The sequence below is a fragment of the Ursus maritimus genome, unplaced genomic scaffold (assembly GCF_017311325.1).
Source record: "Ursus maritimus isolate PB19 unplaced genomic scaffold, ASM1731132v1 scaffold_26, whole genome shotgun sequence".
NCBI lineage: Eukaryota > Metazoa > Chordata > Mammalia > Carnivora > Ursidae > Ursus > Ursus maritimus.
Window position 1 is genome coordinate 28,907,328 of NW_024425119.1, and position 27,003 is coordinate 28,934,330.

General features: G+C 37.1%; 1 protein-coding gene across 7 annotated transcripts in view; it reads left to right on the top strand.

The window, feature by feature from the left end:
• The window catches only part of BICD1 (BICD cargo adaptor 1), a 221,284-nt gene that overhangs the window by 172,180 nt on the left and 22,101 nt on the right, over positions 1–27,003 (top strand). For 3 of the 7 annotated variants that reach the window (XM_040642314.1, XM_008683465.2, XM_040642315.1), the window contains 4 exons: positions 9,617–10,711; positions 14,656–14,807; positions 17,404–17,721; positions 18,698–18,891. In XM_040642314.1, the coding sequence (XP_040498248.1) occupies positions 9,617–10,711; positions 14,656–14,807; positions 17,404–17,721; positions 18,698–18,891 (1,759 nt within the window). Of the gene's footprint in view, positions 1–9,616; positions 10,712–14,655; positions 14,808–14,971; positions 15,083–17,403; positions 17,722–18,697; positions 18,892–27,003 lie in introns of those variants that run through there. The other 4 variants (XM_040642316.1, XM_040642318.1, XM_040642317.1 and 1 more) reach the window with 3 other exon arrangements.

Genomic DNA, 27,003 nt, shown 5'->3' on the forward strand with positions numbered 1-27,003 from the left:
TTGATCCCAGGACCCTGGGATCATGACCTGAGCCGAAGGCAGACACTTAATGACTGAGCCACCCAGGCGCCCCTAATATAAAATTTTTCTTTTCTTTTCTTTTCTTTTTTTTAAGATTTTATTTATTCGACAGAGATAGAGACAGACAGCCAGAGAGGGAACACAAGCAGGGGGAGTGGGAGAGGAAGAAGCAGACTCATAGCAGAAGAGCCTGATGTGGGGCTCGATCCCATAACGCCGGGATCACGCCCTGAGCCGAAGGCAGACACTCAACCGCTGTGCCACCCGGGCGCCCCTAAAATTTTTCTTAAACTATCATGTTGGTGGCTTTAGGGTACAAAGTTAGTGTGCCGAGACTTTTTGTTTCTTCTTCCTATGGTGATAGTGCAGAGGGTAACAGGAAGAAGGGCTTTTATGCATAAAACAGCTCAACACTTTTCAACCAGGTCAGCTATTGGCTGAAAGCTCAGAGCTGTTTTCGCATTTAATCCTAAATGTAATCTGAAATAATACAAAATTCTAAAAGAGATGAGTCATTTAACAGAAGAATGGTGGAGACAAGTTCTCAGCAAGAGAGTGGTTCATGGTTGGAGTGTCATTTGCATTTGGGGTGGGACGATTCCTCATTGTCAGAGACTAGTGAGCTAAAAGGGGTCTAGCATCTCTGAACCCAACCCATTAAGTGCTAGCTACAGCTCTTCAGTCAACCTGATGACCCAAAGCGCCCCACGCGTTTCAGATGCTCCAGGGTCAACCACTAGTTGGGAACTTGTTAGAGGGACAGCACTTTACTCTTCCATCAAAGGGGGCTGCAAAATACCTTCCTGGTTAGAATGGCTTGGTGTATGAGTTAATGTGTGAAGAGTGCTTAAAACAGGGCCAGGCACACAGTAAATGCTCATTGATTGTGAAATATTATTACTATTTCAACTCCATAGTGCCTTTAATTTATTAAGCACTGGATTTATTTAGCTTTTATTAATATTAACTTACTGTTGGATGGTTAGCTCTAGGAGAGTCATCTCAGAAGGGACTAATGTGGTCACTGGTAGGAATACAGAAAGGTAACAGTTAAGTGTCAGAGGGTGAGGTCTGCAAAGGGATGTTCATTTTGCAAAAAGGGAGAGAAAAGCATGGCCGGGGAAACCTTCCCTCAGTACAGCAGAAAACTGTGTACCAGTGCTTAATTCATGTTGACAATTTGTCAAGATATAGAGGGGCTCAGGCAGGGCTTTATGTTCCAAAATTAGCTCCACGTTTAATTGTGGAATCCAGGCTCAACACAGGAAGGGCTTTGCAGCTTCCAGCCCTACAACCAACAACACTAATGCGTAATTTTGTTTTAGACAAAGTCTTTTGGTAAGCAACATTTTTTTAAAAAGCATATCAACTTTTTCTAAGAATATATTTTGTTGAGTACAAGTATAGCAGGATGTATCTTTGCATGCATAATTTGTTTATAATCTGATAGATTTCCCTTAGCTCTGCATCCCTTGGGTTTAATTTGTATAAATAAACAAATTATTAAAAAACATGCCAGGATACATTGCCTAGAAGTTATTGCAATTGTCTGTGATGTTAATGAGGCTTGAAAAGAATATGACAGTTCTTATTTATTTATTTATTTATTTGACAGAGATAGAGACAGCCAGCGAGAGAGGGAACACAAGCAGGGGGAGTGGGAGAGGAAGAAGCAGGCTCATAGTGGAGGAGCCCGATGTGGGGCTCGATCCCATAACACCGGGATCACGCCCTGAGCCGAAGGCAGACGCTTAACCGCTGTGCCACCCAGGCGCCCCAAGAATATGACAGTTCTGATGCACAACAGTACTAATGCACCTTGCAGCATATACTGTGTGTCAGTACCACTCCCCTGGACCTTCCAAGGAGAAAGCAATGAAATGCACTTTAAGTGGGGCTATCTGAAATGCTCGGGGCCAGGTGTGTTTTGAAATTAGATGTTTAGAATGTAGAAAGGTAATATACAGCATGTGTGATATATTTTGTGACATCCCTAATGGGACCGGATGCAGCAGTGAATGATCAAATAATATTAACATTTCTGTCATGAAACATGTGGTTATTCATGCTAAGAGGAGAAAATGAGGACCAGAAAAGGTCTCTCATCAGTCAGGTGCAATTTTTGCTGCTAGGGAAGCCTAGAGCTGTCTGAATATCACCACCCAGTGAGTTATGAGAAAACTTTTATTTAAAGCCACTTGGGATTTTGAAATTATGGCTGTCTTAGGCATGGCAGTTGCCACACTATTAGGTAGCTCTCCGGCTTGTGTACCTCAGCTTCTAATATCAGCATACTTTGGATATCACAGCTTGTACTTTCATAGTTCCCTTGTCTTTTAGGATTTCTTTTGGCCGGGGTCCAAAGTGCCTTCAAATCGAACACCTGTGCTTCGTTAATGTTGACAGTTTGTGGAGATATGGAGGGGCACAGGGAGGGATCTAACACCCTGTACCAGGGAATATGCAGCTTTTAAAATTTTCTTCCTTAGAATTAAAGAAACCTTTTGAAAACAGCATACCCAGGTCAAAGAGATCATACTGCCATCTGCTGGGAAATGGTAATAATTAATATGAAAATCTAGGACAATTGCAATTTAAATAATGCCTTCTAGAGTTGTATTGCCCTCAAGACTCAATTATTTCAAATAGATTATACAGCTGACCCTTGAACAACACGGGTTTGAACTGCGCAGGTCCATTTACATGCAGTTTTGTTGTTGGGTTTTTTTGGATAAATACAGTACACTACTGTAGAGGTGTCTCTTTGTTATGATTTTCTTAATAACTTTTTTCCTCTAGCTTACTTTATTATAAAAACGTATAGAATACACATAACATACAAAATATGTATTAATCAACTATTTATGTTATTGGTAAGGCTTCCAATCAACAGTACTGCATTGTTCAAGGGGCAACTGTAATTGATATTTTCCAGTGACAGCCAAGTACCTTAATTAGTTTTATTAGAACGAAAATAAGTAGACCCTGTCTGGGAAAACTAAATTACTTAATCTATTTAAAGGAGTCTCTGTGCTTATGCTAAAGTTTCTGCCTTTGATAAATAGCCTCTGTTTAACCTCACATTGCAGAGAGTCAAACTAGGGAGAAAACTCTTTGGATTTTTTTCTTCAGCTATATAATTTCACATTTAATGTGACAAACAACAATGTTTCTGTGAAACTGAAATTGATGTTCTGTTGTATCCTCATGGATGTGAAAGAAATAAAGACTCATATTATATTTAGATCCATTCTATTAAAGACCATTTTAATTTTTCCTATAATGATGGTAAGGGGTCAATTTGCTATATGTCCCATAAGAGTTCAAAGCAATTTATATATATTTGTTTAATCGGTTGGGGCTTATAACAACTGTATGAGGTAGATAGTATTGTTATCCCCATTTTACAGATAGGGAAACTGAAGCATAGATATGTTTTTAGCATTTGCTCAAAGTAAAAAACCTAGAAGTAGAGTTGCTACAGAGAGAGAGTCAAACAAATTAAGTATTCTCTGTGCTTAAAAAAAGACAAAATATTTATGGGTGAAATTAATTCAAAGAAGATTGGTCAGTTTGTGTTTTTAAAACTTAAAGTGACAAATACAATTTTCTAGGTCAAAGCTGACAACTCCCTAAACAACTACAGATTTTATAGTTAAAGATTACCTTTAATATAAGCTTTATAGGCAAATGCATTTCTCAGAAGCTTTACTTTTTCTATCATGTATCAGAAAACATAACAAGAACATCTTTTATCACAACAAAAAGGGAAGAGTCTATGTCATTTTTTTTTAAGAACAACTTTTTGGAGATATAATTTACATACCATATATCCACCCAAATAAAGAGGATAACTCAATGGTTTTTAGTATATTTACAGAGCTGTGCAACCATCACCACAGTCAATTTTAGAACATTTTCATCATACCAAAAATAAATCATGTACCCATTAGCCACTCCAGCCCCGAGCAACCACTAATCTGTCTTGATAGATTTGTCTGGTCTGGACATTTGAAGTAAATGGAATCATACAACAGGTGGCCTTTCATGATTGGTTTTTTCCACTTAGCATAACATGTTTGAGATTCATTCATAGTACAACATGTATTAGTACTTCATTCTTTTTATTGTCAAATAATATTCCATTGTTTGGATATACCACATTCTATATATCCATTTATCAGTGATGAACATTAGAATTGTTTGCACTTTCTGACTCTTATGAATAATGGCATGAACATTTATGTACAAGTTTTTGTGTGCACCTATGTTTTAATTCTCTTCGGTATATGCCTAAGAGTGGAATTGCTAGGTCATGTGGTAACTCTGTTTCATCAGGCTAATTTTGCACTGGGTTGATCTTTTTCACAATTCCTGTTTGTCCGGGCACAGATATGCATTACCAGAATTGCTTCACATCAAGCAGAGAAGAATAAATTGTTTATTTCTGAGTCCTATTTGCGCATGTTGATACTATGTATACCATTAATCACACCAAGCATTCATGTATCAAATTGAGAGTCAGTTGACCAGGATAAAGACTATGAAAATTAATAGCCTATAAAACAGCTTTGATTTCTTTTCTTATAGAAGTCTTAATATGAACGTGCAAATTCTGATTATCTTCTTTTTTGTTCTTCCACAAAAGAATCTATCAGTACTCAATATTCTTGCAAAGTGAAGGAAGCTAACCAATAAACTGTTTTCTTTCTTTTTTTTTTTTAAGGTTTTATTTATTTATTTGAGAGAGAGACTGAGAGAGAGAGAGCACGCGCGTGTGTGCACGTGCACAAGTGGGGGGAGGGGCAGCGGGAGAGGGAGAAGCAGACTCCCCACTGATCAGGGAACCCGATGCAGGATTCAGTCCCAGGACCCCGAAACCATGACCTGAGCAGAAGGTAGACACTTAACCGACTGAGCCACCCAGGTCTTGATACCAGGATCATCAGTTTAAGCCCTGCATCAGGCTCCATACTGGTCGTGGAGCCTACTTTAAAAAATAAAAATAAAAAAAGCTTTTACTAGGAAAAGATTTTGAACAAAATAAAAATTGGACCAGAATAAAATGTACTGAAGTGTTTCAACCTCATTTTTAGAGGAAAAAGTGTTACAATGAATGAGGTAGTGCCATTAGAAGAGTTCCAATCTGTGCTCTGCCAATTCTGATTTTAAAATAATATTTTTAAGACTAAAAGGTAAATCTATCAGTTCTTCAGAATAACCTCTCCAGAAAACATCAGATAGAATATGGTCTCTTTTGTGTATGTATCTTCCAGACACTCAGTACACTCAGCAACCATTCTTAGTCACTATAGAAGATGATAGTTAACTCAGCAAGTGTCTCTTGGATAAGTTCTTCACAAATGGAGATTAAAATAGTACACTTAAAATGAATAGCAATTTTAATATTTGAAGTGCTTTGCATTTATTAATTCAAAGCACAACATATCTTAAATAGTTTATGCACTGCTTCTGAAATCCAAATATAATTTAAGGTATTCCAGATCTCAATAACTGAGTGAAAATATCATGCTGGAGTTGTATAAAATTATCTACAATTTAGTTATCTTTGCAGGGGGAGCAGACCAATCATAATTGTCTGGAAAAAATTGTGTGTGTGTGTGTATCTATAAATTTGGATATCATTCTGTTCAAGTGATTCTACTCCTGATAACTTGCTGCCTTGGGCTGAGGTCATGATCCCAGGATCCTGGGATGGAGACCCAAGTGGGTTCCCTGCTCAACAGGGAGTCTCCTTCTCCCTCTCCCTCTACCCCTCCCCTCCTGCTTGTGTGTGCGCTCTCACTCTCTCTCTTTCAAATAAATAAATAAATAATTTTTTAAAAAAAAGAAAACAGCTTTGTCTGTTGTAATCATGTATACTGATCAAATGATGTTGAGGCTTTTCAGAGCAAATTCACTTAATTTTCAAGAGAAAAAGAAAAGAATACTCCTGAAATAATCCATTTTCACTGAGATTATATTGCAATAGCAATACAGAATATTTAGGAGATTTATTTTTTATCAAAAATTCAAATAACTTGGTTTTTCACCAAGTACCACATTACCTAATTACCTGGGTTCTTCACTTAAATTATTGCCCAATAGTCTGGATAAATCAGTTCATCTTCAGCTATGGGAATACAATTTGTTATACCTAATAAGACCCAACTAAGAGGATTTGTATTGGAATATATCTTGACTCTGAAATGAAAGAGTTGCTTTTGCACATACAGATACAAACCTGTGAAACTAATGTGTTTGCCATACAGAAACATTTTGGTCATGGGAATGACCAGTTACCCAAACGTTAACGATGGTTAACATTATAATACCTTGAACATTATATTCACTGTCTTACTAAATCATCCTTTTATAAGTTCATAAACTGTAGCTTGCCCAGAGCCACATAGCTAGGTAAATGTTAGTGCCAAAATTAGAGTCGAGTTCTCTGATGCTAGAGCCCCAGGCGGCTTTTTCTTTTTTAACCTGTTACACTATTTTTTTGGAATATTTTGGTTTCTGCAGCCATAATATGTAACTTGTGGATTGTGTTCCAGATATGGGCAAGTACTATGTCATAAAAATCAAAGCTACAACTTAGCAGCCTCTAATAATAATTTAAAATAACAAAAACTGTATTTTTAGTTCTCATTTCATGACCTACCATACAGGCAGTCCTTGCTTTGCATGAAATTGCTAGGCCATAAATGATTGTGCTAGCTGAAACCATGCAAAACAAAGTCATAATTAATGGAGAAAATTCAACTGTTCTGTGAGCTTTTTTTTTTTTTTTTTTTTTTTTTTTTTAGTAAGCTCAACACCCAATGTGGGGCTTGAACTCATGACCCCGAGATCAGGCATCTCACGCTCTATCAGATGAGCCAGCCAGGTGCCCTCTGTTCTATGATCTTTAAAAAATTTTTGTCAAAACATTAAAAATTCTCTTACTGTTGGTTATAAATGTATAAAGAAATGAAAAAATAGAACTACTTAGTACACTGTAATCCAAAAAGTAGAAATATATTTAAAGTTTTCCTTGTAAAAAAACTTATCTTTGAAATAAAAATTTAACACCCCCCAAAAAGACTAGGGAAATTAACTTTACATTTTATATAATATCAAAGATATCCAAGCTTTTGAAACAAAAATGTAAATTGTGCCTACACCACCCAAAACACTTATCAAGTACAGTTCAATCTTGCCTTCTTCTCATCATGTGTTTTATGATAGGAGCAAGAATCTTTTCTATGCTTTGGTAAATTGACATACTCCTGTTTGGATCAGCTTTCAACATCCTATCTGTTGCACTTTCAATGTCTGAAGATATCTCTCAGAGTACCTTTAGTGTGCCCATGTCACTTCCTCTAGGCATTTTTATCCTTTTTATAACAACTACTTTTTTGATTCATGTTGATGCATTCTCCTTCACCAGGTACTTTGGCTGCATATCTAAATTCTTTCAAATGACATCAGTGTCAACATTGTCACATTCAAATATTTCTTCTGTAACTCCATTTAGATCTGATTCAGATTTTACTTCCAATGTCATCACTCTTAGTTTCTCTGCTACTTGTTCTTTCTTTCCTTCCTTTCCTTCCTTCCCTCCCTCCCTTTTTCTTTCTCTCCTTCCTTCCTTTCTCTTCCATTCCCCTTTCTTTCTTTCTTTCTTTCTTTCTTTCTTTCTTTCTTTCTTTCTTTCTTTTCTTCTTTCTTTCTTTCTTTCTTTCTTTCTTTCTTTCTTTCTTTCTTTCCCATTTCACTTTTTGGACTATCTATTTCGGTAAAACATCATGTGGATTTACCATTGGGAGACAAGAAGACAGGAGAGCACAGCTACACTTTGCTCTCTGTGAATGAACTGAATAACAGATACACCATGACCAATCACTGAAACACTTTGAAAGAAGTGATATGATTGGTCACTGGTCATGATGTTATTATGTAGTGATTTTATAGATAGAAGCAGCAAAGTTTATACTTTGCACATTGCTCACGGTTAATGTGCTGGTCATTGAAATGTACTGCTCAGATTGTTCACAGTTAATGTACTGTGATTTGGGGGACTGGTGTTTTAACTAACTATGGTCACTAAGATTCATGTATATTAGAACCTTAAGTGAGGACTGTCTATATATGATAATAATATGAAGGATATCGTATACCACAAAGGATCATAAAAATACTATTCTACTAGGGTGCCTGGGTGGCACAGTCAGTTAAGTGTCAGGCTCTTGGTTTTGGCTCAGGTTGTGATCTCAGGGTCATGAGATCAAGCCCTGCATAGGGCTCTGCACTCAGCACAGAGTCTGCTTAAGAGTCTCTCTCCCTCTCCCCCATCCTGCCACTCTCTCTCTCTCTCTCTTTCTCTCTAAAATACATAAATAAGTCTTTTTTTTTTAATTTAAAAAATAAAGTTTGGCAATAGCTCAATCTATTAAAAAACTACTACTATACTGTATTACAAATTTATAGATAGGAATAGATCTCCTAAACTAATATGCTGGTGTTAATTGCAGTTTAAAATTGGTATTTATCATATCAGTATAATAATAATAATTTTACTTACCTCCTAGCAATTTAGAAGTTTGGAGGGATGTAATGTATGATCCAGGAAAATTTAAAAATTCAAATTGATAAATTCCTTTAGATAGAGTCAACACTAATCTGTTATCTTTAAAGCAGGTCTCAATAATATTTGCTTATTGAAAAACACATTTATGTTATAAGCATGTAAAAACTTTTAATTCATAGTGATTACCTATATGTAGGGACAGAAAATTGTTTTTTTAAATTCTCCTGTTATAATTTCTTGTATACTTATGTTTGATGAGAAAGTATTTTATATTGAGACCAGAATATTTTTCAATATACAATAATACTATCTATATAATAACAAAACTGTCATGATATTCAAATAAATTGCTAATTTTTAAAATTCCTATTTGGACTGAAGGAATTGATATGGTTTGTAAATTGTTCTTTTAACCCTAAAACTTTGTGTTCTCTGCCTTTTATATTAAAAGCTATCAAATGTAGTACATGTCTATTTTGGGGATTAAATACCTATTTTTTAAGGGAATGGTTAAGGTTCCTAGCATTATTTAGTAAGTTAAAGCCTTAGATGTTAAATCTGATTTGGGGTTGAGCTTTCGGAAGGAGAGGATGATTCATAGGCACCTTGAGACAGTCACTTTTCCCACATGAACCAAGGAGCAGATATACTCTAAGGCTCTCAAAATAAAGACAGTGCCAAGTACTATCTCTTGATATCATGTTATGTTTTCTACAAGGTGTTAAAAGATAAAAATAAGATTGTTTGAGTAACATTCAAGTTTCATGAGTGTCTGTGTATAATGCATGAGACTTTGGATGAGTAAATATGCATAGCATAATTCTTTTAAAATGATGTACTTTTAGACTGATTGACTTACCAGAACTGCTGAAATTAGAAAACACACTCCAATTTAATTTGAAATAATGAGGACATTGGCTCTGCTGCAGTTATTTTGAATGCCTGACTATGAATGGATCGAGTGCCTCATTGGCATTGCATTGAAGTCATTCAGAGACTTTTTTTTTTTTGCCATTACAGGTAGAGCGGGAAAAGGCCATTCTTCTGGCCAATCTCCAAGAGTCACAAACGCAGCTGGAACACACCAAGGGGGCACTAACGGAGCAGCATGAACGGGTGCACCGGCTCACAGAACATGTTAATGCCATGAGAGGCCTACAGAGCAGCAAAGAACTCAAGGCTGAGCTGGATGGGGAGAAGGGTCGGGACTCAGGGGAGGAGGCCCATGACTACGAAGTGGACATCAATGGCTTAGAGATCCTTGAATGCAAATATAGGGTAGCAGTAACTGAAGTGATTGATTTGAAAGCTGAAATTAAGGCCTTAAAGGAGAAATATAATAAATCTGTAGAAAACTATACTGAAGAGAAAGCCAAGTATGAGAGTAAGATCCAAATGTATGATGAGCAGGTTACAAGTCTTGAGAAGACCACCAAGGAGAGTGGAGAGAAGATGGCCCACATGGAGAAGGAATTGCAAAAGATGACCAGCATAGCCAACGAAAATCACAATACCCTGAATACAGCCCAGGATGAGTTGGTGACGTTTAGTGAGGAGCTAGCCCAGCTTTACCACCATGTGTGTCTGTGTAATAATGAAACCCCCAACAGAGTCATGCTGGACTATTACAGGCAAAGCAGAGTCACCCGTAGTGGCAGTCTGAAAGGGCCGGATGATCCCAGGGGACTTTTGTCTCCACGATTAGCCAGGAGAGGTGTGTCATCCCCTGTAGAAACAAGGACCTCATCTGAACCAGTTTCAAAAGAAAACACAGAGCCCAGCAAAGAACCAAGTCCAACCAAGACCCCCACAATCTCTCCTGTTATTACTGCCCCGCCGTCATCTCCAGTATTAGATACAAGTGACATCCGCAAAGAGCCAATGAATATCTACAACCTTAATGCCATAATCCGGGACCAAATCAAGCATCTGCAGAAAGCTGTGGACCGGTCCTTGCAACTGTCTCGTCAAAGAGCAGCGGCTCGGGAGCTGGCCCCCATGATCGATAAAGACAAGGAAGCCTTAATGGAAGAGATCCTCAAGCTCAAGTCCCTGCTGAGCACCAAACGGGAACAGATCGCCACACTGAGGGCAGTGCTGAAAGCCAACAAACAGGTGATCTCATTCTACTGACAACGCATGCTAGCCAACGCTTTCTTAACTAGTTAATTCTTTAATGTTTTTGAGTGTCCATTATCATCGGGATGAGAGTGCAGATTCCTGGTCAGCAGAGGAATAAATCAAGCTATGTCCCAGTGCCAGATCAGAATGTAAGACTTATTTTTTAGGGAGTGAGTGGATGATATGGGAGGGTAACAATCCCCTTCTCGAGAGAGGTAGAGGTGAGGCAGTTAAAGAAGGATCCAAGGAGAATCCAGTTGCAGAGGTAGAAAGGCAATTCAGGCAGTACTTAGCTGGAGTCCAGCAAGCATTGAGTGGGGAAACAGGTGATAGGGGTGGAGAATAGGCTGGCATGGCACCTTACACCAGGGAGATACCCTGGCAAGTGGTGAGAGCAAACAGAGGTCTAGAGACAGAGACAGAGATAGAGATAGAATGTCCACTAGCTCTGCCAGTGACCACATATCTGAAATTTAGGTTCAATTGGGGTGTTAATTCACCTAGGTCAGAGCTGAAGCAGTAGAAAACTTTTCCTAACAATAGATCTTGTCCTGGAATAAGCGGGAATGCTACAACAGGACCCTACCTGACTAATCCTTAGATCTCCTTCACGACTGAATTTGTTTTCCACCCCTTAGTTTTACCTGGGTGGGAGTGCTATGAAATACAGATGGGAAAATATTTTTAATTTCTGTTTAGTTTCTCTGGAAAGTAAACCTTGAAAGATACATTTGGGAAGGGTGCTAATAAAGGGTGGTGATAAAGAGAAACAACAAAACATCAGATACCTTCTTGCAAACGTAAGCAGTGCTGGTGTTGGGGAATGATTTCAGATGCAGTGCTCCTTCTTTTGCCCTTATTTGGGGGAAACCACACCATTATTATGTCATCCACAGTACAGGTTTCTAGCATCTTTATCTTCAGTTCCCATAAATCCACTGATGTAATTAAGAGGTCTATCCTGCAAGCAGTAATATTGTTGCACTATAAACATGTTTTATATAAATCTAAAGGCAAATTAGGACCTTCTTTTGTGTCATCACTTCAGGGAGATAGAAAAGGTTAGGATGAATAAAGGATTTGTAAGAGATCTAACTCCAATTTGAGGTCAGAGTGAAAGAATTTGTTACCATAAACTGCTACAATCCAAAGACCCAGTGACTTAGAGTCATCATCAATAGCCAATACCATATTACTAATACCATAATAGATAAGGCTTAGACAACCTTTATTAAAGACATAATATCCTGGGCATTCTTGGTCAAGCCATTCAAATAACATCTTTGACTACTTCTTACAGGTTGAATATTAACAACCTGGAAACCTAGATCTATAAGTGTCAAGATGCTTAACTGATGCAGAAGTACAGATAAGCATGGTTGATAAGCCAAGGGAGACTAATTTGTGAGCAAGCATCCATTGATTACATATTTCAAGGCAGGTGGTAAATAGGGATGCAAAAATAAGTGACCAAGTAATCTAGTAGGAGTTCAACACATGCCTGTAACTATTTACAGGGTTGGACATATCATCGAGAGGTATAAACAGTACCATTGGAATTCAGTGCAATACAGGAATACAAAGCATTCCTGGCTAAATTTTTATTTTCTCAGTGGTTTGTGGTACCATTTGCATTACATTAGCATCACAAACCTTATGGTCTCAGTAAATAAAATGAAAACACATTCCTAGCCATGCATTTAGTTTACATTTTAATGATGTTGGGCCTACTGCTACGATGCTTATGTGCCACGAATAACTTCAGATGTCTGCAGATGACATCAATTATATTTAGACATTGCGGAATGTTCGCTATTAAGACTAAGGTAAGAATGCTGTCATAAAGGGAAAAAGGGGAATATTCCTGTTTTAAAAATAGGCATTCTGCATTCTTTATGGATCTTTTAATAGACTTCAGGGTTTTTTGTATGCACATTGTCTTCTGCAGAAATATGCAATGTTTATGAAATACCATCTGGGGACTAAACTGTGCAAGATGCTGAACATTTAATGAAGACTAATACACGGTCCCCGCCTTCTAGACTAGGACTCACAAACTAGTGAGGCTGTGGGGAAAGACACAGATCACGACAGTGTGACGTTCTACATGCCGCAATAGAAGCTATGGGAGCATTGCCGAGGAAGGGATTAATGTTTCCTAACGACGTTAGCAAAAAATTTCGTGGAAGCAATTATACTTGAGTTTGTTCGTAAAGGATAAAGAGTTGTTTTCCAGGAGAGGATGAAACCATTCAGACAGAAAGAATAGTAGGTGGAGACCCACAGAATAGAAGGATATATTCAGGGAATGGTTGTGAAGATCTCTGTGGGGGGAAACAAGATATTTTATTTAGAAATTCAACTTTGGGAGCATAGAGAATGTAGTGAATGCAGACATCACCAAATCCACTCAAGGGTTATAGATACTCAGGATTTCCTACTTCCGAAAAAGCTTTGTACAGGCTGTGGACAAACAAAAATACAACCTACAAACAAAGCAGAGTCTTTGGGGGCATTTCTTAAAAAGAATAAATGAGTTTGTACTTCTATTTCAGATCTTGCTCTTTGTCATTCCCTCCTCTCCATGCTTACAGATTTGTATGTCAACATTTTCACAACTTTGAAACTTAATGGTCTTTCCTAAGTAAATATGTATAAATTTTTTAAAAATTAAACAACTGCCATTTTTCCCCAGGTCAATTTCTGCATTCTGGATAATTTTCCTAATCTGTAATATTTCTGAGGATTCCACTGAGCTATATAGCATTACAGAACATACCAAAATATTTTATGAGTAAATTCTCATTTTAATCTGAATCTGAAATTCAATTAAAACTCATAAGAAACTACTCTGAAATCAAAGCATTAACAAAACTACCCTACCTCAACATTGTTTTAATTTTAATAAGAATCCACTTGTCTCTATAGAGGTTGGCACTTTGCATAAGAAAGTCGGGGCTGTCCATTTAAAGCACAAGGAAATGTTAAAAACCAGGATAGTCTTCCTAGGAAATCCCATTTGTATTGGATTTTTTTTTTCATTAATAATGGACTTTTTCATTAGTATTGAATATTTTTACACACCCTGAAAAGCTGTGGTTAACAGTTTGTAAAAATAGTATGCTTCCAGTTTGGCTTCAATATATATGCCATGTGCTATGCATCAAACAGGCAGTCCCTAAATATTCATTGATTTCATGCATTGATTCCACATTTTACTTTCTTCCTACTATGTGTCAAGCTAGTTCTCAACTTGAAACACTGTTAATTCCAAAAGATTCAGAAATACCCAAATTCCAAGTTCAAACAAATATTTTAATTCATTCAACATTTTGGAATTTCTGCTTTTATGGAGATTGTGAAGAATTAAATTAGACTATAGGTTTTTGTTTTGAAGTTGTAGGCAAAGACAGGAAGTACTTGGTTGGTTGTTAATTCTTTTCCTTAAACATGTAATATGGATTTATAGTTTGTCATATACCCATGCTGTAAATTGCGATGGCCTGTGTCTTCTAGGCCCACAGAGCACAGGTGACCCCAGAATATTTGCATTCTGTTGTATTTCATTTGGAAGCTGTGCTTCCTCACTACCTTCTCCTTGATTAAATCCTTCTTGTATGAAGTTCCATTTCGGCTCCCTTTCTGTCTGAAAAATCGCACTCTCAGGAATCTGCATGAACTATTTACTGAACTACTATCGTTTCCTTAGCTCCTGATACTGACTCTGGCTTCCAGGGCAATTTAACCACATTATGATTTTGAAGAAAAACTGACCTGTGTCCAAAGTACATATATATATATATATATTTAGATAAAATGTAACCAAATCGATTTCACTTGCCATTTATGAAAGAAAGTAATAGACCCAGCATGGACAAATCTGTATGATCGGTTTTCCTGATATGAAAACCATAAGCATTGTGATTTTTCTCCTTCAGACGGCTGAGGTGGCACTTGCCAATCTCAAGAACAAATATGAAAATGAGAAAGCAATGGTGACGGAGACTATGACGAAGCTTAGGAACGAACTGAAGGCTTTGAAAGAAGATGCAGCGACTTTCTCATCCCTGAGAGCAATGTTTGCAACAAGGTAATAGTTTCTTCTTCCAAGATTAGGTGTGATACAGAGTTTAAAATTCACATGCATCTCTTGAGTGTTGTTTGGGGTGCCATCCAAGAGGGTAATGTGTGAAGAAAACACTTGGGATTCCGCGCTGACAAATCTAAGACAAAATGTTCTGTGCTGTTTTCCAGAGCCCTCTACTGGACACGCTGGATCAAGCAGTTCTTTTACACAGAAGTATTTTTAAATTGATGTAATAGATATTTTTCCTAGAGCTTATGTGCCCAAAAGAATTAGACCCCGAAAACCTCTGATATGGGGGGGAAACATACTTCCTAAAATAGTTAAATATTATATTTTCACCGCTGAAATTTATTTCTGTGACTAAAGAACGTAAAAGTGCTTTAGTATTGTGTGAGAAAGACACCTTCGTAATGAGTATCAGCATTCATTATATCAGCTAATTACTTGGACTTTAATACACTGAAATAAATTAGAATTTCTGAAATGTAATTGTATTTATCACCAAATTTTTCATATTGCCCAGCTAATCAATTAGACAAATATTAGTGACCACCAGTTTCATTATCACAGTACAGTGGTTCTGTACTTTGTTTTTAAATGTGAAGTGATGAAACACGTATTGATTCAAAGGTTTCAAAATCCTGAAATTTTCTTTTTCTTTTTTTAATAAGAATTTATTTATTTATTTATTTATTTATTTATTTATTTATTTATTTAGAGAGAAAAGAGAAAGCAAGAGAGCGTGTGTGAAGGGGAGGGGCAGAGGGAAAGGGGGAACCTTAAGCAGACTCCATGCTCAGGGTGGAGCCCAGACTTGGGGCTCAGTCACGCCCTGAGATCGTGACCTGAGCCAAAATCAACAGTCCACGCTTAACCAGACTGAGCCACCCAGGTGCCCCATCAAATTCATGAGTTTTTTAAAGATGTCACCATCCAATTTTTTGCTGTCACAATTCAGTACCAAAGCAAAAGCAGTCATATATCTTACATGGAACAAAATTCACAAAGCATAACTATGGCTCCTTTTGAAGATTCAGTAAATAATTTATATGTAGCTGAGATAAGTGTAAAACAAAGCCCGGGTTTTATAGGAGCCCTGGAGCTTGTCCAGCTTCCTTGTGTAACAGGAGAGAAAGTTTCAAGCTCATACTTTGTGGTTGATGGTGTTGGTGATGGCTGTGAGAAGGCTGAGTCCCTGGCGGATCACAGAGATGCGGGGCACCCGAAGGAACTGACTTCTGGGTCTGAGCCTGGGAGGATTCAGGGAATAGTATAGACACTTCTGGCCACCGTGGAAGGCAGGCTAGAGAAGGGGGATGGTACAGAGTGCTCCCCTCTTTGATGAAAGAAATCAGTCAGCGTTACATGTAGAATATATATATTCTTTTAAAAAGAAATCAAAACTTTTTAAAGGGACATTTACAGTCTCAATCTGGTTAAATAAGAATTATTTCACCCATATAGTGCATTTTCACACTATTTTTCTTTTTGTGTATCATAATTGCCTTTCTCCATAATATTTTTACAAATATTGTTTGAGCAATTAAAATAAACCCAGGGTCCTGAAATCCACCTTCTATTTTACTAAGACTCAATCTTTCTTATGGTATCCCTACTGCTTCTTGACATTTAAGGTTTAAAAAAAATGGGACCCACCTGGATCTCAAGTTCGTTCACCAGAGTCTGTTTTTTTTCTTTAAAATGCTGCAAGGCTTGTGTTAATTTCAAAGTTTGTATAGTACGTTTTAGATACCTCCATCAAGTCATTCACTCTCAGCTGGTGCGTGAAGAATGTTTGTTATTATCTTAGTGGGTAAGTAAACTCAGAAAAAAAAAAGTCTCTGAATAATTGTGTGATTAATTCTTCCTTCCAAATGTTTATGTGCTTAGGTTTTACTTTGATGGGGAAAAAGATCACTGAGCTTATCTTTCTGCTGTAGCAGGAGTATCAAAGCTGAGTAAGGATATTCCTGACAGTCCGCTGTACCTGTATCAAACCCTAGGCAAATTTGGGTTTTCTTTGACATCTATTGCTTTATCATCCGGTCGAGAAATCTTTGAAAATATTCAATTTCTAATTCAGGCAAATCTGCCATATTGAAAGCAGTGCAGCTGCCATCTTTTTTGTTTTGCCAAACAAAACCCCTAAATATAAAGAAGAAAACGTTTTCTTTACAAACATTATTATTCTTTTGCATGCTACAGACCTGGTCTGTAACAAACTTGTCACATTCCTCCAAAGTGTACAATGTTACACAGGAGAAGAAGCTATTGTAACACATCTAAGATGCTGTGAACATTACCTGAGACTTTGCTGTTCGTTCTTCTGAATGTGGAGCAGCCTCCACAGTAACTCTGTCCTTGGGGTTTAAGATGTCACCTATTAGAAGTGTCCATAGGTACTCCATTGTATAGATGAACCATCAGTTACTGTATCTGCCCTACTGTTTCCAGTTTTCCATTGTAATAGGTTACCTTCATTCAGCCCAGGGAAGACCAAGCGTTCTAAATCTAATTTCCAGGAAAATCCATTACTGCTCAACTTAAGTTCGATGTTTGCTTTCACGGAGATTTTCACTGAGATTTGTTTGGGTCCTAGGTGTGATGAGTATGTCACACAGTTGGATGAGATGCAGAGACAGTTAGCAGCCGCAGAGGACGAGAAGAAGACTCTAAACACTTTGTTACGAATGGCTATCCAGCAAAAACTCGCCCTGACCCAGCGGCTGGAGGACTTAGAGTTTGACCATGAGCAGTCCCGACGCAGCAAAGGCAAACTTGGAAAGAGCAAGATCGGCAGCCCTAAAGTAAGTGGGGAGGCATCAGTCACCGTGCCCACCATAGACACTTACCTCCTGCATAGTCAGGGCCCACAGACACCCAACATTCGGGGCAGCAGTGGCACTCAGAGGAAAAGGTATGCATGCAGCGATCTTCATAGTATGGTGCAGAGGCCAGATTTTTAGTTAACTGCAGAAATTAATGTGCTCTTACTGTGGAGGATGGGGGAAGGGAAGGAAGAGAAAAACCGGGAGTGGGTGTATAAACGGGCCTTGCTAATGTTGGTTTTTCCAAATCAAAACCTTTTGATAATTGTGTTGATTTATTCCTTTCTGTCCCCCACACCCCACCTCTTGATTAACCATAATATAATTTTCGAGTATCTGTCAACATCTTTGCTGTTCCTTGTATGCATAAATATGCCTCTCCCTTACCTCCAACCTAAAAATTGCTAGATAAAAGGTGGATATTAAGAATGAAGCTACATTTTACATGTTTTACATGACATTTGAAAGTCATTGTACCTCTGGTTATGGTGCTATTTACCAGCTTCTCTTTAATGGGGCAAGAATATGAATCTGTTCTCCTAGGGAAATTTTTATCCGTATTACCAAACTGACAACTGACTAAAAGGAGATGTCTCTATTGAGGGGAAATGGAATGGAATGTGTATAGTCTTTTCCTTAAAAGCAGGTTTTTGTGCCTTTCATTCGCTATGTGAATGTTGCTCAAAGAACTCATTTGCAAGGCTTTTAGTGGCTTGATTTCATGACCTTTTTACAGAGTCCTGGATGTTGAATTACTTACCCTGCATTTTCAGTTAATGGTAAAATTTTTATTTTAGGAACTGTCAGTAAAGAATCAAATAATATCAGTATTTTCTATTTGCGGTTCAAACTAACTATACTAAATTTCTTTTCCAGTATCCAATACAGTTTCCAAATAGGGTTGTATCCTGATATGGAAACTAAGCAATTAGCAAAAATCTTGATTTACATGTTAAAAAAAATTAAATGCCAGTATAAATAATGTTGTCACTGGTGAGGCTTTGAAAGGTAATTAAAGTAAAACTTTTTTGTTTCCTATATGTATTTTCTTGGATCTCCTGCAAGACAATTTTCACCTTCCCTTTGTGATCAGAGCCGTCCCAGGACTTCAGGGGCTACCTACCTACAGAATTTATTAAGAGTTCCCCCTGATCCCACCTCCACAGAATCATTTCTTCTGAAGGGCCCCCCTTCCATGAATGAATTCATCCAAGGGCACCGGCTCAGCAAGGAAAAAAGGTTAACCGTGGCTCCACCAGGTAAACATTTTTTCCTTGGGTGCATGTGACGCAAATGATTGGCTGAATAGACAGCTCTCCCCTTCCTCCCAACCGCTCATGCCCACCCATCTCCGGAGTCCGACTTTGACGACAGGCGAATTCCTACAGCTAAAGTAAAGACGCGTTCGCACTCGGCGTCCTGTTTCCTCCTCTACAGGCTAGACGAGCGTTCCTTAGGAGTCTCCAGGGACTTCCTTTTAATAGCCAAGGATGGAACATGAGAGTTGGAAGGAATGGGATAGGTCAAGGGAATCTAGCAGCAGGTGTAATGCAGAGCACAGCCCTGGGTCCTATTTGCAGTTTGGTAGCTCATAGCAATTCCGTCCTGATCAAATTTTATCATTTTGTTCTGATAATTTGTAAGGTAATTTCAGTAAAGGGAGCCATCTTTATGAAAGCCTTTAGGGCTCATTTCCTTTTGTAGCGACTCAGAATGTCTCCTCAATCATTAGAGAGAAAATAGAAGTAAAATCCTCTTAAGATTTTGCTCCTCAGAACATTTACATCTTAGTGTAATATTCTCGTAGTTTGCCAGCCCTTAGTGATTTGTGCTTACCAATATGCTCACAGTTTATGTTCAGCTGCACCGTTCTGCATTTTTCTTTTCCTTTTTCAAAAATTTTTCCTATGAAGAGCTTCAGTTGGAAATATGACTCACTCTTGAGTACTGATACCCAGACTGTTGCACTCGGCTTTGTCTCCTGGACGTTACCGCAGCCTTTGAGTTTGCCACAGAATTTTGTTTCTTAATTCACTTTGATTTTATCACCTACCTCATTTACTTCGATTTTTACCTTAATTCCTTTTTGGAAACCTCAGCCTTTGGATTGCTAAGACTTCCTTATCTGATTCGTGAATCAGTCTACTGATTGGGCTTTAAAGGTGTGGTGTGGAAATTTACAGCACATACTCTACATTCTAAGAATGTTTGAGTGAATAAGTAGTGATAATGAGCAGGAAGAGCATAACAGCCAAAACGTACACCAAAAAAAAAAAGCACCAACACTGCTGGATATTCTTACTTTCACAACTCATTTGCTGTTATTTCAGACCCCTTTGGAAGGTAACTTGAAGTCTCTGTAAGTCATCAAAGTGGTTATGATTCATCAGGACACTTGAATAAAACCCTCCAGTCATTTTAGTGTTCCAACTGGATTTAGTAGCTAAGTGTCTACTAGAACTTAGAAAAGAAATCCTATAAAATCATTATAAAAAAAAAAAAAGAAAAGAAATCCTGTGATTAATAAGTAACCCTGTGGTATTTTAATTTAAAAGTGACATATCAATAAGATTAAAAATTAATAAACAATAACTATTTTCATTTTGTATATGATCATTTGATCCTTATTTACATTACTATGTATTTATATCATTGTCATTACATTGTCAAAACCATTAACATTATATTGTAAACTTTTCTGTGTTACTACCTAGTCTATTTTTATTTTTAAAGGTTGTTGTATCATAAATTTTATTTCAGATGTTACTGCATTAATCAGTATGTCTTCTCTTGTTAACCACTGGGATAGTTTTTCATTATTTGTTATTTTATGCAGTGCTGCTAGAAATATCCTCATGCAGTCAACTTCTCATCGGTTCAGTTTTTTCTCAAGCAAGATCATTGGGTTAAAATTATGAACATCTTAGTGTTTTGTGCTCCATTTTGACACTGCTGTCAAAGAGAGTATATCTGTGTACCAGAAGTCTCACAAAACATTTTTTCCCATTTTCATTCATTCTGAATCTTTCTACAACTCTATTACACTCTATACAACTTGCAACTCTAAGGCTACTTACCATGCGTGAATGAAAGTACCATTATGTTGTCTTACATTCTTTAGTTTTGAATAACCAGAAAATGCCATTGGCCTTAGAAATTATCATTATATACAAGATTAAAGATATAAAGAACAAGGCATTCAGAATTATCACTAGGCCAGAAAATCATTTTAATGATAAGATAACATACTAAACTTCACATTTTTAGCGACTTATTTGAAGTTAAAATAATGACAGAGGGGAGGAAGTAAAGCTGTTATTATAGCCTAAGTAAAGCTCTTATTATAGCTTAAGGTAGGACCCATGGGTCCTATCAGATTCGTTCTTAATAAATTTTTAGATCAACTGAGCAACATTTTGTAAAAAGTTTTGGCTAAATCAATTACTATAGAAAGTGACTACCTACACCAAACAAATTGTGGCTTCTAAAAATATTTGTATTATTAACAATATATATTAATTTTTGTAGGCTGAACTGCATTGGGAAAGATGTATTAAATATTATTTATGGTGCTTTTACTTTATAAAATGTGTTCAATGAGCTGAGAAAGGGAAAATATGCCATATATATCTAGTCCTATGTTCTCTGCAAGAAATATTTTAAACCCATGGGAAATAATAGATTTTTAAAGTATTTTTTATTCACGAATTTAATGTAAGTTACTGATAATTATAAAAATTTATTAGCTAGTGGGGCGCCTGGGTGGCATAGTTGTTAAGCATCTGCCTTCGGCTCAGGGCGTGATCCCGGCGTTCTGGGATCGAGCCCCACATCAGGCTTCTCTGCTAGGAACCTGCTTCTTCCTCTCCCACTCCCCCTGCTTGTGTTCCCTCTCTCGCTGGCTGTCTCTCTCTGTTAAATAAATATAATCTTAAAAAAAAAATTATTAGCTAGTAACAATATATATTCATCATTTTAAAAGGATAATTCCCTGTTAATTTATTAGAATGTTTTTTGATAAGTTTTCTGAAATGTATTTTTAATATATCTTTGTAGGTGATTATTATTATTCTAATAAGTGGGTTTTCTATTGAGGACCATTGAAGTAATTAAATTAATTGAATCATTTCAGTAGAAATACAAAGAGTTGAATTTGTTTTGGATCCTTTTGTTAAGGAATTAGGACAGATTTAAATCTCATTTAAAAATTTAAAACAAAGAATAAAATATTATCTACCGTATATAAGGGGTATTTTCAAATAGATTTTATTTCTTTGAGACGGTCAGCAGAAAACCTCATTTTCTTCAAGCCACAATTTCTCAATTTCTGGAGAATCAACTCTCGAATGGGGCATTGATTTTCAAAATTAATAGATTGTTTTGTACTAACTGATTTGCAACATTAATACAACCTTTTGGAGGAAAATTCTGGCCTTTGCCTCTGACTTTGGCTGTTTCTACTGCCTTATCCCCCCAAATTCCAGAGTTTCTGTCCTTAGCTTATTGACTTTCTTGTTGCTGACGTAGTCCTTATCTTGGCATACAAACTCCAGTGTTCTCACCCATATGGCTACCAGCCTTGATGAATCTGAGTCAAAAAGGACCCTGTTGTCACCAACGAGTTTACAATCAGGCAGCAGGTAATACATCTTCATAAAATCATTGGTGGTTTTATATTATTTATCATATAAATAGCTGTTGTATATTATTTATATAATAATAAAATAATAATAATAATGAAATCTTACCGTTTCATCAATAATTAAAATCAACCTACCAGAATATGTGAAAGAAATCCATGTAATTTATAGGCCAGAGATGTTCTCTCTATAGTAAAGACTTGACTACATCATTTGCGTAGGTAAGTTAGGTTCCTGAACCCAGTTGCAATGTGTGTATGTGTGTACGTGTGGAGGCTTCCCCACTCCCAACAAGCAATTCTCAGACACCAGCGGGTCTGCTGCAATTCAACTGAGTTCTGACACTGTCTACACAGAAATAACCTTAGATTTCACCTGCTTGGGCTCAGTCCCACAAGACTGCCCTGCCCTCCTTTCAGACACCAGTTGAAAGCCCAGGTTATTACTTGTGCTTCTGACCAACTGACTATGGATTAGAGGTTCCAGTGACCCCCTCCTTGACTTCAGAGACCGGTCACAAGTGTAGATCGTTACGTATATTTCTAACCGACTGACTATGAATCAGAGTTTCCATGACCCTCTCCTCAGGTTCAGTCAATTTGCTAGAGCAGCTCACAGAACTCAGAGAAATATGTTACTTACTAGATTACTAATTTATTATAAAAGGATGTAGCTCAGAGACAGCCAAATGGAAGAGATGTGTAGGGCAAGGTATAATGAAGGAACTTGGCACTCCATGTTCTCTCCCAGCGCACACCACTCTCCCCAGATCTCCAGGCATTCACCAACTCAGTCCTTTTGGGGTTTTATGGAGGCATCATTACATAGGCATTATTGATTAAATCATTGGCCATTGGTGATTGATTCAACTTCCAGCCCCTCTCCCCTCCTCAGAGGCCGGGTAGTAGGACTAAATGTTCCAACCCTTCAGCCACATGGCATGTTCTCTTGATTCTCCTGGTAACCAGTCCCCATTCTTAGATGAAGTCCAACAGTCACTTTATTAAGATAACTGGGGACACCTTTGTCACTCTCAACAGGAAATTCCAAGGGTTTTGAGAGCTGTGAGCCAGGAACTGTGGATGGAAACCAAATAAATCTTTCTTATAAATCACAATACTGCAACAGGATAAACAAGAAATCTCAAACATAAAAAAGCAAGTTTGAACCCTTTTCTCGAAGTAACAGCCTGGGCAATTTGCTCTTCACACTGTTTTCCATGTAGGAGCTTTTCCTTTTGGATGTTTCGCTTTCCCCTATCATTTCAATTCCCGCTGCCCCACCCTACTTCTCTTTTTCTCTCCTTCTCTTTCTCTGACACGATGACTGAACTAGTGTGAGAGAATGGTACTGTTTTGAAATCTGAAAATTCTGTATGATATTTTAGATTTTGCCAATTTTTAAGGCAGCTCACAGAAATGTGTTAACCTTAGATACATAATCACCCTTTTAGATGTATAGTCAACAACAGGCACAAACATGTTCATTAGTGAAAATTGCCTTTACATTTCACTACATTCAAACAACAGTTTGTTTTTTATATTGCAGTTTATGTTTTTAGGCATGTACCAAACCCACATTTCTTTCCTTAATTTATTTGCTCATTCACTCATTCATCAAAATTTAACAGAATGTGTTGAGCTGCCACTGTGTGTCAGGCACTTTCCTTGGCTTTTGATACAATATGCTATTTAAGTGAAACATCATCCCCGGGCTTCAAATAAGTAATGGTGTTAATGGATGTTCCCAGAATAAACAGAAGAGTTGGGATCGTTAGGAGCATTCTCCCAAAAGGAATGTGAGCGCTGGTCTTGAAAGGTGACTAGACCTTGATAGGCAGACAGTAGGGATGCAGATATGGGTAATGAGAAAAGCCTTCTAGGAAAGGTCAGCTTTTGCAAAGGCCCCAAGCTTGGGGACTAGAAATTGAAGGGAGACTTGGGAGTAATAGGAAATGACACTGGAAAGACAGACAAGGACTTAAAAACAGATGACCAGGTTAGTGAGAGTGGACTTTATTCCATGGGCATAGATGACTGTTTTAAGATTAAGACCAGGTCTTCAATATATTAGATCTCCCTGACAGCAAGGTGTAGAATGGATTGGATGTGGCTAACATCTAAGGTAAAGAAGTAGATATGGAGTCTCATGAAATGTGCAGATGAGAGGTGGTGGGGTTGGAATCAAAACTGGGAGGAGTGTGCCTGTTGACACATGTCTGAATTTAGAGAAGTCCAACCATACCTGAGAGCCAGTGTGTCCTGTGTACACACAACCTACTCTTACTGCTTGTTTCCTTCATCTTCCCACGTTTTATATAGAGAAAGAACTGAGTGAGTGCTATTTGAACTGACTTCCTGAACTAACAGACAGCCTCAGTGGTTTTTTCCTAAAGTATATTTTTTCCTCTAGAGGCCTCTCCATTTTTGTGAGCTCCCCTTCCCCAAATCACTATGCTTCCCACTCCCCCTTCCCCACAGGATTCAATTTTTGAAATAGCCAGAGTGAACAGCAGTCTGTTGAAACTTGCAATCTCTTAGGCTCGTCTTTTCTCTTAATATAGCTTCTATAGAGGTCTCTGCAGAGGAAAGCTTGGGCATTTTCTGATGCTAGAGCATGTTGCCCTTAGTTTGGTATCCAACAAAACAAAAGTTAAATAAAAAATAGTAATTCAGAAAATGTCAACCACATGTTGGAATATACATGTTTCTATCTGACCCCAGTGCAATTAGAAGGTGGTTCAGATTTCCAAATGTTAGTGTATCATGTATGCTGCAGGAGTATTTGTCTTTTTCTGGGTTAGTCATGATTCATTTTACAGTGGAAATGTCCAACACCCTCATAATCTTTTTCAGTATGTTTTTTCAAGGAGCAATTCCATTTCTACAGGAAATCTTTTACTATAGGATGATCTTGAGTTGGAATGTGCAACGTTAAGAACGTCATCTGAGAGATGTGTCTCTTCATTAGATTCCATCTGTCTCTGTAAAGACAGATACCCAACTGAAAACTGAAAAATACCCAGTTGAAAACTGAAAAATGTATCTCATTTTTTCCCAATAGCTCCATATTTGCTTTGTTTAGATAAATACCTGATATTCTCTAATTTAGCTGAATGTTTTGATTTTTGTCCAGATAACTAGTTTCATATATAAATATTTTAGAATTTTAAGATTTTTCCCCTCTCTGATTTTTCTCTTACAAAGTATTTAACCTATATGTATCATATACACCAGTTTTACCATTGTGGACATAAATTATGAAGATTTTTCTGATCCCTTATATTCACTAGGTAGAATTACCTACCTCCTCATGTTTGCCTCACTATAGTGGCATAGACACAGTCTTAAATCACATTCCTCTATGAATCTGTAAGCTTTTGGGCAGGAACCTTTCTCCTTGATCTTTTAAACTTCAGGATCCTGCACTGTACCTGGCACATAGTAGGCCCTCAATTTGGTGGATAATTGGTAATAAGTCCAAATTTTCTACAATATCTCAAAATATATGGCTTTATTGTGGTCTATCACCTATACATGTAGTTCTTCTAATGTATAGATCATAAATGGTGTATTTCAGATGTGATTCAATGTAGGTGATGTAATAAAATTTCCATAAGAGTTGCATTTGGGAACTTTCCAAGTCAGTTATTCCCTTCTCTTATCATTTAATTTAGGCAGTGTGTGTCTGGGTGTGTGTGTGTATAATATTAGATATATTATGGCATTACATAATATGGCATTAAATAATATGGCATATTATATGTAGTATATATAATATTGAAGTTTCTTTATTTGGTTGTTTTTATATATGGGTGCCTAAAAATCAAGGCAGTTATAAGAGAATATCCACTCTAAGAAAGGGCAAAGTTTATGAATCCATGTAGTATGGAGTAAAAGATTACATATAAATATGTAGGCTTTCCTTATTTTTTACTTTCTCTTATTCCTTTTTATCTGTTTTTAAAATAGTTTTTAAGTATTTTCAATAGATAATGATGGTTCGAAGTTCAAAGGGTACAAAAGGGTGTAAAATAGAAAGTAACTCTCTCCCAGCCTACTTCTTGTGTCCTTCCAGAAACATTCTCTGTATGTATTTTTTTTAATATGTACATATATAATCACAACTATGTATTATATATGTATTAACATTGGCACAACCACAAACATTGTTAGGCATGCTAATTTTTTTCACGTAATATATCTTGGCTTTCTTTATATCAGTATTCATCTTTCTGTTTATTTTTAACCAGATGTTATGGAGGACAAGGAAGTACTTGAACCCTTCATGAAAGCTTGAAATGTTTTCAGGTGTATAATAGAAGTATTTCTTGCCAAACAATAAAATAGCCACCACCTTTTAGACCAGAGCTATTCAATAGAAAGATAATGTGAACCAGATATGTAATTTTAATCTAGAGAAAAATTGAGAAAAAGTCGTATGAGAAAAAGTAAAAAGAAACACATGAACTTAATTTTAGTAATATGTTTTATGTAGCACAATGTATCCATAATATTATCATTGCAACGTGCAATCAATAGAAGCAATTAGTCAGATATCTTATGTTCTGTTCTTATGTTCAGTGTATATTTTGCACATAGAACTGTGTTTCAAGGGCTCAATAGCCAGATTTGGCTAGTAGCTACTGGATTGGACAGTATAGTTCTAGGCCTTCTTACTTACCAATGGTTTTAACTAGATATAATTTCTGCACAGAAACCAGAATTTTAC